The sequence below is a fragment of the Sorex araneus genome, chromosome 4 (genome assembly GCF_027595985.1).
Source record: "Sorex araneus isolate mSorAra2 chromosome 4, mSorAra2.pri, whole genome shotgun sequence".
Classification (NCBI taxonomy): Eukaryota; Metazoa; Chordata; class Mammalia; order Eulipotyphla; family Soricidae; genus Sorex; species Sorex araneus.
Window position 1 is genome coordinate 103,388,890 of NC_073305.1, and position 12,248 is coordinate 103,401,137.

Genomic DNA, 12,248 nt, shown 5'->3' on the forward strand with positions numbered 1-12,248 from the left:
AGCTAATCCTCAAGTTTGTTCACATCCTGGTTCAGAGTGCCCTGTCTTCTTGTCTCACCTCCCAGCACAGACTAGATGGCAACGAATCAGTGTATATCCAACAGCACGAAGCAAACCCACATGTAGCCTGAGAGAGCAGGTGGAATTCCACTGTGCTTCAAATCCACGTGATTCTCAGACAGTCAAGCCAGTGGCCAGAAACTGAACCCGACTTCCTGATCCAGACACAGACTCTTCATCAAGGAGCACCATAAATCCACATGAATCAGAATGTAATTTTGCAAACTTTGAGGTTTTAAAGCTTCAGCCCAGAGATTAAATGTTCCCAGGATGAGTAAGGGATTGGAGATGGAGATGGTAATCAAACTGGCTTTAGTATCTCAAGGTAAAATCGTGAAGTTCTCTTTCTTCCTACATAAACTAAAAGAATTGAATTGGTGTGATTTTAGGGATGTTTTCGATCTCTGAAAGTGTATATACTACAAATTACAAGTGAATATTACAAATTTGTAATCTGCTCAGCACCAGCTAAACAAAATGCATTTGTTCCTTTTTAACTTGGTCTCCAGGAAGAATTTAATTCAAAAGCTCTGCACTTTGGAAAGTTGAACTTTTCTTCAGCTCTCCCCACCCCTCCTCCACACCAATGGATAGGAGTCCTTTCAAACCAATGTCTACATTGGTTTCCTTTCCTGTTTAGAATAGTTTTATTGTATTCAGAAAAATGCAAAAAGAAGCTATCACTAATGTAAAATTTTCCATTAAGAGATTTTTCCTTTTTGCAATTATAAATAACCTTTTATTGGGTAAAGTACAGTATAGGAAAGTGATTAAATGCATATGAAATCCTGTGGGTTGTTAGAACTTAATGGGGTTGTTTAGGGTTTCCTAGGACACCTACTTGTTTTTCCATCAAGCCACATGTCCTCTACATTCCTATTAAAGTCTTTGGAATCTGCTTGGCTTTTTAAGGCTCTCACCACTCTCCTTCTATGACTTCACCATATCATTAAAAATCTAAAGTTATTTAGCATAATTTAATAGCATTAGCAAGATATGTAACTGTATCCAAGGATATGAATTTGTTTGTTGTAACAACCAACTGAAGAGTCCAGATGGCAATTCAAAGAAAAACATACCAAGTCAAATTTTCAGTAGTTTTATTGAAAAATGCCTCTTTTGTTTCAGAAATAAATAATATAAGGCAGTGAAATTCACAATCTGCAGTTAAAATATAAAAGCAGCAATTCTATGTTCATAGTCTTGCAAACATTTTCCAACTGCTTTTGATAACTAAGAAACATTATGTTCTGAAAAAAAAGTTCATACTAAATATACAACACAAACATGCAATTCCATCTCTGCAGAATAATCTGCAATTTGGCGTAAATGTTAGTGTGTCTAAAACAAGGAGGTTTAAGGCAATATGGAACTGTATCCAGTTGATACCATAATTTCAGCTACATGGCTTAAGGTTTGTGGTTGTTAAAGGAGATGTATAAGAGCATTCTATGCCCTAATGTATAACAGAAGGTAGAAGAAGAAGATAAATAATTGCAACGGAGTTGTGTTTTCTCTACTTTTCGGTTTCAGGAGGGGAATTCTTTTGAATCGTGGTGTAATTGAATTGCAAATAGGTATTGGAAAAGATCATATGCCCCCTGGAAATAAACAGCCGCGTTCTGGGTTCCAGAACTTACTGCTTAACCTACAAGTTTCACTGAAGCTGCCCACGGTGCTAGCACACAAGGCAAACGGCACGCTCTCTCCTTGCAGCTTTTGTGAAAAAGTATTTTTGCAAAGCGTTTCAAGGGCAAAGACTGTGCTGTGAGCTAGGCTTCCTGTAGAAACAAGGCTCTCTCCAGTCAGAGAGGGTGCTCTTGGATGAAGCAACGCCGGAAAAAAAAAAAATCGCAGATAAGACACGTACACTGCTCTATCTGACCTGTAAATGAGAATCCCCCACACCTCCCCCCAGCCTGGCTGCACCGCGCCAGGTCTCAGGTTCATTGCCGGGGGCCGCCAGGCAGGGCGCGCCTCCAGCGCGCGTGGAGAGGATGCTGGTCCGCAGGCTCGTCTGCACCATAGTCCTCGTACTCCTCGGCTGGCTGCTCCGGCTCCACCGGCACGATGAAGGGCTCGCGCTCAGGCAGGTAGGCCCCGCCCTCGGGCACGTAAGGCTCTGTCCGATTCAACATTACAGTTATGGCATGATTGGGAAGGCACACACACAGCAAAACTAAATCACCACCCGAAGCGATGGCGCTCCAGTTTTAAGCTCATCACTATAAATAGATTCAGTTACAATGTTCTGGCTACCGTTTTGCAGAGAGAATTTGGTGAGGGGCAAAGGATGAAATAGCACTTTTAAGACAAAAAAAAAAAACAGCCCTACAAAAAGATCCAGCAGTAAATACAATCATTGCACAAAGACCTGGGAAGTCAGAGGCCCGGCCAAAGCACTGTAAACGCAAGACCTAGGTAGGACTTTTGGCAAATTCCCCCAAGTGAATAATATTTGTTCGTGTCTTCAAATTCCTCACTAAGAATCACTATTCGGGAAGATGAGGAGATGAGGGGAAGTTTTATTGGCTCCGAGAAACTGGACACTGGACGGGAAAAAACTATCACCAGGCAGTATACAGTACATGACATTTTCTGTAGCCTTCTCCCCCATCACCGAGTCACAGCTGGTGGGTGAGGAACACCAGTGGGACTCTAAGGCAACAGGAAGGGAAAATGGGATGATAAAACTTTGGTTTAAAAATTGCAATGACAAAACCCAAACAATAGTACACGTACAAAATTTTAAAAAAAATAATAAGAAGAAAAAGACACATGCCCTGAATCAGACGCATTGCTCACAAGCAAGAGATGAGGAGATTCCATTCGGTGTTATTCCGGCATAGAGCAAGCAGCAGGCTTGGATGCAGAAGCTTATTGTAGAGTTAAGTCATTTTAGTGGACAGGGTCACATACAAATCATTTACAGGCCATAATTAGTTCATTATTTACATAAGACATTTCTCTTTCACCCAGGTTAATTGTTTTTTTCTCAAAATGGCATCATCTCCACTGGTTAGTAGTTTTATTATGCGCCTCTTTCACAACCAACGCTTCTCATGGCTGGGTGTTGGAACTGTTCTTTTTAATAATATTTTACTACATTATTGCTGAAGTGCATCAGGCTTATAAATTAACACCACTGCTTTTGTTTCATTCAAGTTAGTATCAAGAGTCTGCCCCCTCCTTTATGATGTCGACCCAGTTCATTAACCATATCTGTGGTGAGATTTCCATACAGACTCATATCCTAATAAGCACGTGCGCAAACATCTCAGAAACAGGATTTTCATGTATTCAAACTGTAAGCAGCACTGGCGACTTAGAAAATTTGTTAGCCGGAACCTGAAACAGGTCAAAGATGATAGTTTTTAAAAGTTGAATTACTATGCAAAAAATATATATATACACATCCATCTACGTATGTAATGGTTAAAGTACATATGTATATATCCATATATTTCTGGCTATAGGTGGTAAGGCAGAGTTCATTTAAATTTACTTTATAAAGAAAAAAATAATTTTATGAATAGTTGTGTGAGGAATTTACATTAAGATTTATGATTAGCTTTGGTCATATTTAACCATGCATGTAAATATATAGATATATAGATATTGAAATATTCTACTAATCATGCACTATTTGCTAGTAGCCAACCATATCAAACAGCAGTATCATTTTTGAAACTTGCAAGATGCTTGAAGGTGCACTGATGTAAAGGTCACCGCTGACCACAACATGATTTTCCAGATCAATTCTCCTCTGTCCCCACAATCCATGAAATCAAGCATAAAAAATGTTTGCCCTCAAAAATTCTCAACAACAGAAACTCACTGCCTACTTAAAAATGATTCATTCCCATATAATATTTCAATACAAAGACTAATTCATATATAGTGTGGGACAGTGCACTATTTTGTTGTCTATACCTGTTATTAAATAGCTTTAGCTACAAATTAGATTCCACAATCAAAATATACGCATGTATATGTACATATGTATACATATACATATACTTGACATTCTACAATTGTATTCAACAAAATCATGTGTCCAAATTTAAAAAAAATAATAATGGTAGCATTCCTTGCACTCTCAAGAGAAATAAGGAGAGATTTCTAATGTTGTAATGCCATTTGGTAGGTTTAGAAATAGAAGAAAAGAGAAATACTATTCAACTCATAAAAGGAAAATAATGCTCTATGCCTTGAAAGAGAACTTTGATAACGTTTGAAATGTCCCCTCATAATCAAAACACATGCTGAGAATGTCACTGTGCAAGAATTCTTCAAATCTACCTTCCTTCAATCCTAGGGAACTTCATTTCATGAAGCTACTTTAATCCTGGTGAACTGGGGTTCCTCGAATGACTATGACATACCTGGATAGCCTTGCCCGTTGTATGGGATGCTGGCACACTGGGATGAGTCACAGTATCCTGGTGGACCCGGAGGACCACGGATACCTGAGTTTCCAGGACGACCTGGAGGGCCAGGAGGACCTCTTGAACCTGTGGAGCCTGGTGGGCCTGTTCTGGATTCTCCTTGGGGACCTAGTGATTGAAACAAATACATATCCCTCTTGTTAAATACATTTCTAGACACAGTCAACAGTACTTTAGCATTTCCAGTGCCTTGAGACTAGAAGATTCGACTAATGTACGGTAGGAAAATATTTAAGTAATCACTAAGAAGAACCAAAGTGTGATGGAACTTTACCAGGGTGGCTCATCACGAGTTAATGCCAGAAACACAACTTACCTTAATGAATTGTGTGTGTGTGTGTGTGTGTGTGTGGTGCTAAAGAGCAAACCCACACATGGAAGGCATTCATTTTACCAGAGTTGTAGTCCCAGCTCCGAATTTTATTCGAAAAATAAGAAAGCTAGCTGAGTAAGAATTGAGCCAGGAGATACCAATACATTCTTATATTAGATGCCTCATTAGCAAAACTAAGAGTACCTGAAGGAAATATCTATATTTACTCACATTGGGCTGCCTGCTATGTACCTTAAGACCAAATGCAACAGCAGTTTTAGTTTTGCTTTAATCAAATTATACACACCAGGGTTCACATAATTTAATGGTTTAACCCCTAGGGCTAGGCCTTGTGTACCTTATAACAGAAAAATACCATTTTAACTAGTAAAAGAAATGCATAAAATGACCCACAACTAATATTTATTTCCAAGAACATCAATAAAGAAGTTAAAGAAGTCAACAATGTGCCAAGCCTTTTAGCTAGAATACATTTTTTCTCAGTCTACTAGCTCTAGCTTGAAAACTACTTAGAAGAAACAGGAAATGACACTATTAAAGGCTATGAGGCCAAACAAAATAAAAAAGAATTCCATATAAAGGAAAATAGCAGCCCTTTTGTGTCACAAAATAAACCCCCATACAGAAGGCTATCGGAAATCCTTACTAGAACACACTCAAACATTCTTTGAACAAAGAGAACATAGAAATGAGGAGGTTATACAAGTTGAACTTCTTGCTAAAACATATTCCATGATGTTAGGCATGCCTGAAGTTAACTGAATAAGTTGTACGTCTCTTGGGAACTGCGTGCTTTCAGTATTCACACGTTTTGCTTACTTGATGTTCTAGCAAACTTACCTGGGGGGCCAGGCGGCCCTCGGGGACCTGATGACCCAATGCCCCTTTCACCTTTCTCTCCTGGCAAACCTAATGATAGAAAAAAAATAACAGGGGTAAAAATTATCTGGAAACATGTACTTTTCATCTTAATACTTGATTCAAGTAATTCATTTCTCTTAGTGAAAGCAGAACCTAATTTTTCACAGAAGGTCACTCTTTAAGCCAAATTCTTTCTAGACATTTGTGTAATTCCAGATTCATGGCCAAGAAACAAATCTGGCTACAAATCAGGGAAAAATTATTTGAAGAAAACAAACATGTTTAATTTTTTTTTTAGAAACAGTAATTAAGAACAGAAATCTTGAATAGTTACAACTCACTGAAAGACATCTTAAAGGTACCTTATCTTTAGTAGCCCTATTAGCTCAGCCTCCAAACCATCAGAATTATAGAAATATCTGTTTTCTCCAGAATGTTAACTACTAGTTTGACAAGAGCAAGTACCCAGAGTTCTGAAACATCTGGAATCAGATAATCCTATTTTTCTTCTTTTCCTCCAATTACACTTATCTACCATGAAATTAAAACCAAACAAACACAGAGAGCTAGTGCCAGACCCTGAAAAAAGGGAACCAAAAGAATTTGGATCTTAAACTTTTGGGCTGCTTATATTCTATTGCTGCCTGGCTCTTGCCAGTCACAACAATGCATATGATTTGAATGCCTGATTTTAGTTTTTGCTGATATAGTTTTTCTCATGAGTAGCAACAACCAGAAATTAGCATTCCGTTTACTGAGATCTTTGATATCATCACCCTGTTTTCTAAGGGATGGGATTCTATGGCTCAGGGCTACCGAGGGAAGAAGACACAGCTCCGTGGGGACCCATGTAAGACTAACTAACAATGTGTTTCAAGTTCAATCTATCACATACCTTTTTTTTATGATTTGTTTTTGTGCTTTCTCTATTTTTTTTTATTTCTTATTCTTGTATAGAATCACCATGTGGAAAGTTACAAAGCTTTCAGGTTTAAGTCTCAGTTATACAATGCTCGAATACCCATCCCTTCACCAGTGCACATATTCCACCACCAAGAATCACAGTATACCTCCCCCCCCACCTCCCCAGCCCCCCACCCCGCATTATCACATACCTTTTAACCTTGAGATTGTTTCTTTTGTCCCTATGCAGTAAGTAGAAATACCTACCTCTTTCACCTGGGGGTCCCTGCATCCCTGGGGTGCCAGGGAAGCCTGGTCGACCTCCAGGTCCTGGTTCTCCTCTGGCTCCTGAGCTGCCTGGAGGTCCTGGAGGACCTGGTGGTCCTGGCTGGTTGCGATTAGAGTGGTAATCATTTGGAATCTGATTCAGCATCTGATTGAATCTATTCATCTGACCTACAGATAGAAAATAAAACTTGTTAGAAAGAAATCACCAGGGGGGTTGAGAGAATTGAACTCAGTGTTTTCTCTTAACGTCTTGTGAAAGCCATGTGAATTCTTTTTCCTCCAGGGAACATTCAAATTAGAATCATGAAAATAAAATAAAACACATCAGCCTTCAAGTACAAAGTGATCCCTGATGAACAACTGTTTCCATAAAATGATGACAGTATCAAATATAAGAATAATCTTCTGTTGTTTAACCTTGAGTTACTATTTAATCTTAATGGTAATCATTAAAATATCCTAAGATTTATCTAAATTCAAAACTGACAGTATATAAAAAGAGTTCATCAAAAATGAAATAAAAACATCTATCATAAACTTTATGACTCATACTCTGCATTAACCTGCAATTAGTTTTTAAAATTTATACATTTAAAAGGAGAAAAAGTTACCACTTATCAGCTGTTCACAAACTTGTCTTGCAACCGCTCGCATCATGTTCTGGGATGCGATGTCTCCCTTGTTAATTAAATCAATGAGAAACATTAGCATATTTTTCTTTACTTCTACACTTGATTTACACACAAATAGATATATTGAATTTTAAGAAGTACATACTCTATCTCCCTTTTCTCCCTTCAATCCAGATGGACCCTGAAATATAAGAATTTCTGACATTAGAAACATATAAATACAGCCATGTTGTATGAAAAAAAGAGCATGGTCTATTTTCCAGTGAATTAGCGGATGGGCATAGCATATTTACATCTACGTTACTCACATTTTGCTTGTTTATAAAAAGGAATCTCTCCCACAAGCATAAGTCATGCACTACTCACACACACTTTGTGATATTATTCCACAACCCAGATCTGATCTAGAACTGAAATACACACGAAAACTTCACTGGTCCCTTTATACTTTCCTTTGTATCCTCATGGCAAATTAGCTTAGCTGGTTAGTGTAATTGTCTATGAATCTTGGTTAAATTCTGGTAACAACTGACAGTGAACTCTGTCAGTTTCAAATTTCAATCTGCAATTTCAATGTGCATCTCTAACTTCTTCCAATGATTACTATAAAAGGAATCAGCTAACTCTCTTATTAACAAATAAAGTTGGTGGTCTCACATCCCCACACAACCACATAACATATATATCCCTACTCATGAAGTCCTCTCAATGATCATGAGAGGATCCTGAAAAAAAAAATTTTAATAGTACAAAAAGTTTCTATCTTTTAGTAAGAAATTTCAGGGCTGCCAAATATTGTGGAAGAAGGAACTTAAACCTTTGTAAATCTGAGATTCAGGCAGTATCAAAAACCAAACACGGGGGCTGGAGTAATGGCACAGCGGGTAGGGCGTTTGCCTTGCATGCAGGCGACCTGGGTTCAAGTCCCAGCATCCCATATGGTCCCCTGACACCGCCAGGAGTAATTTCTGAGTGCAGAGCCAAGAGTGACCCCTGTGCATTGCCGGGTGTAACCCAAAAAGCGCAAAAAAAAAAACAAAAACAAAAACAAAAAACCAAACACATCTTCCAATCTCTAAAACTTTTGCCTAAACTACCTTAATATCCTACTAAGTGGTCTTTCTGCTTTGCATTTTGACACTCCTAGAGTGATATTTTTATTTTAAAAATATTGATTGTGTCACTTTTTAGGCTCTAGAGATTCTTATTACCCTTAGAATAAAGTACCTTATCCTGGGCTAGATGACTCATATAATCATCTCCACCCAGTTATGTAAACTTGTCTTCTACTCATCCCTCTCTTTACTTTCTTCAAATTGGGTAACAGTCATCTCTATCATCCCTTTCACATGCTAGACTCCTTTGGGGTTTTGGTTCATCTTATTTCCACTACCTGCAATTTTCTTCCCACAGATTTTCAAGTGGCTTCTCCCTGGCTTAATTATAAATTCCAGAAACTATTACTCACTTAGATTTTTACTTTATCGCCAATTACACCATCATCAGGGCAAATACTTTGTATTGTTTATTTATTATACTCATAATACCCTATAATAGCAGCTGACACAGAATGAAGATATTGAGTAGATGAATAAAAATATTTTGCAAGTCCTGAAAACTGCTGTTTTAAATCATTAGGAGTCATAAGTTAACAAGAAGCCATAAACTGGTTACAATAACTAATGACAGATGTTAACAGAGATGTAAATGCCAAGACACCCTTCTTCTAGTTTTGCTTTAAGTAATTAAATATAAAAGAAGTGGAGAAGTTTGCTGTTAAGAAGGATGAAGAACATATGTATGGAAGAGAAGGAAGTAGAGGACACCCAAATAAGCATTATTAAATTATAATTGTGATAAGTAAAACTGGAGTTTGTTTTTCCCTTTGACAAAATCAGGTATTTAAGGAAGCACTATTATTTTTTGGTTTGCAGCTTTTTGTAAGCAGAGATAATTTTATTTAATATATTGTTACTTTGAGATTGTTCTCAGTGTTTAATTTACTTCCACACTAAGATAGTTCTATTATAGATAATTTGTAAAAGCCATCCTTATTGCTCATATCTAAAGATCACATTTCATGCAATGGTGCAGAAGTATCTTTCAGGTACTAGCTATAGCTATCAATTATATCCATAGTGGTTTTATATATATTTCAGTTATACCAAAGAAAATCAAATTCTAAAAAAATTCCATGTGCATGTAATTGCTTTTATGACATCTCTCCCATGATCAGTTGAGAAAAGAGAGTTTAAAAATTATGTACTAGGATACACAAATATTATAATTATATCATAAATCCTTTCATCTTTATGTGAATTGCTCAATCTTATGTAAATCTTATGTAAACATAGCATACATACATACATGCCACATAAATACTTGATCCTGTTTGTCTAATAGTAGATTTTTTGCTTACATTTATATAAATGTCTATACATGTTTAAATAAATCTTATGAAAAGAGAAATTCTATCTAGAAAATAACTTTGTCAGATTTATGTTATAACTTGATTGGACTTACTTATCTTTAAATGTTTACATTTAAGTTTTTTGGATAAAAATGCTTAATGTTAAAAAATGTTTTGTATAAATTCACACTTTGTATATATACAAATAAGGAAGATCTTGTAAAACAAGACTAACATGTGATAGTCATTACAAATACTTCTATGTATTTTAGGAATTATAAATGTTAAAGACATTCATTTGAAATTACCATGTATTCATAATTCCATCTCAGCTATTCAAAAACAACTGAAAAAATTAGAAGTTAAGCTGAATGTATATTGAAACTAGTATAAAAATAATTCATTTCAATTCTGGAATACTGGAGTTCTAGTATACTAGTATATTCAAAGAAAAAGGCCAAATGGTATGGCTAATTGCTACTGCCAAAGGATTAACATCTGCAAACTATGAATAGAGGCGCCACTCACCATCACCATGTCTTTTTCTATCTTAAGCAGCATACCACCCCTAAATAAAAAGAATTAATTTGCTGACCTAGCTTTGAATGTTTACACAGCATAGAAATATGTCTCTTGGCTCAGAATTCCATTCTCCTTTTTAATGTTCTCTCTATGACCACAATTTGCATCCCAGAATATTATAACTCAGAAAAAGAACTTTAGAACTCTTACCAAGTGAAATCCACGAGTTTAGCAGAGTTTCAACCAATGCTTCGAACATATTACAGCAGAGATAACATAAATATGCCAGAGCCTTACAGCCCCTCGTTATTTCTAACCCTAAAGAGATGGCTCCAGACATGCAAGCTGCCCACTTACTGGTCTGCCATGGTCTCCAGGTTTCCCTGGTTTCCCACTTGGTCCTGTGACGCCTGGAGAGCCTGGGGTTCCCTACAACACATAGGCAGAGAAACGGAATGTTACGATGAAAGCAAAATCCTATCTAAAGCAAGCCAATAAACTGTGGCCAGTTTAAAAGCTTTCCAAGGAAATACCACTGTAAAAAAAAATAATCACATGGTAGACCTGAGAAAAACCACATTTTATGAAAATAAATATGAATAAAAAATATCTCAGAAATTGTTTTTCATTAATTTATGGATTGCATGGTCTTAATGCATACTTTGAGATGAGCTGAAAAGTAAGTATCTATAAATAATCAGTTACCCTCATACACTATGATCCCGGAAAATAGGTAACAAAGTCAATTTGCAGAAGGTGAGTCCTATTTTCTTTTGCTTAATTTTAGTTTATTCTATTAAAAAAAAAAACACAAAAAGTCATCAACAGACAGGGAGTGGAAACTGTGTCAGGGGAAGATGTTAAGAAGGTAGCCAGCTTTCTGCTAACTTGGACATTATGGTGGTAGAGTTTTCCATGGTTGCTGGGAACTGCACTCACAGAAATTTCACAGCATAGAAATGTACTTTTCCTTTAGTGTATTCCCTATATAACCATTCTTTTCCGTCATCTGCATGTTGCACCCCTTCAAGACCACAAAATTTTCCTGTCTTGCTTATTATACAATTTTAAAACATTTATCTAATAATAATAAGATACACACAATAGTTAATACATTATATTCTTAAAATTTCCTTAAAATATAACCTTCATTTAAATGTTATAAATTAATCAAGGTTTCACATCATAGATTATACAAATTGTAAGCTCTGTAGTAAATAATTACAATGAAAGTTTACTATACATTTAAACTTGCATTTACCTAAGAATATACTACAAAACATAAATGATAAAATAATTTTAACATATGCTCTCAAGTCTTTGTATCCTACCAAAAAACATGAAGTACACCCATTCCCTTGTCTTTAAATGTGATATCACCTGAATACAAGTACACAGAGGTTACTTTCAAAACCATTGAATGGACCAAACACGATGACCTCTCAGTGTCTGTGTTGCTGAAGCCATAATGCCCAAAAGTAGAGAGAGAGTATGGGGAATATTGTCTGCCATGGAGGCAGGGGAAGGGTGGGAAATTGGGGGTATACCCGGGATACTGGTGGTGGGGAATGTGCACTGGTGGAGGGATGGGTGTTTGATCATTGTGTTATTGTAAACCAAACATGAAAGCTTGTAATTATCTCAACGGTGATTCAATAAAATTAAAAAAAAAACATTGAATTTCGTATTTTCTCACAGATTTTTTTTGTCTTTTCTGGTGGCAGGAATCAGACTGAGTCTCATACATGAAAGTCATGTGCTCTCTCACTGAGAAGCTACATCCATAGTCC

The 12,248-nt window shown here is 36.6% G+C and overlaps 1 protein-coding gene across 1 annotated transcript in view; it reads right to left on the minus strand.

Moving 5' to 3' along the window:
• Nucleotides 1-1,143: 1,143 nt before the first annotated feature.
• COL12A1 (collagen type XII alpha 1 chain) overlaps nt 1,144-12,248 on the minus strand; it is a 122,917-nt gene continuing 111,812 nt past the window's right edge. Inside the window, exons 60-66 of the mRNA XM_055135578.1 lie at nt 10,816-10,887; nt 7,672-7,707; nt 7,506-7,572; nt 6,874-7,062; nt 5,683-5,751; nt 4,446-4,616; nt 1,144-2,182 (exon numbers count right to left, since the gene is read on the minus strand). Coding sequence (XP_054991553.1) covers nt 2,007-2,182; nt 4,446-4,616; nt 5,683-5,751; nt 6,874-7,062; nt 7,506-7,572; nt 7,672-7,707; nt 10,816-10,887 — 780 coding nt within the window. The 3' untranslated portion in view covers nt 1,144-2,006. The remainder of the gene's footprint in view (nt 2,183-4,445; nt 4,617-5,682; nt 5,752-6,873; nt 7,063-7,505; nt 7,573-7,671; nt 7,708-10,815; nt 10,888-12,248) is intronic.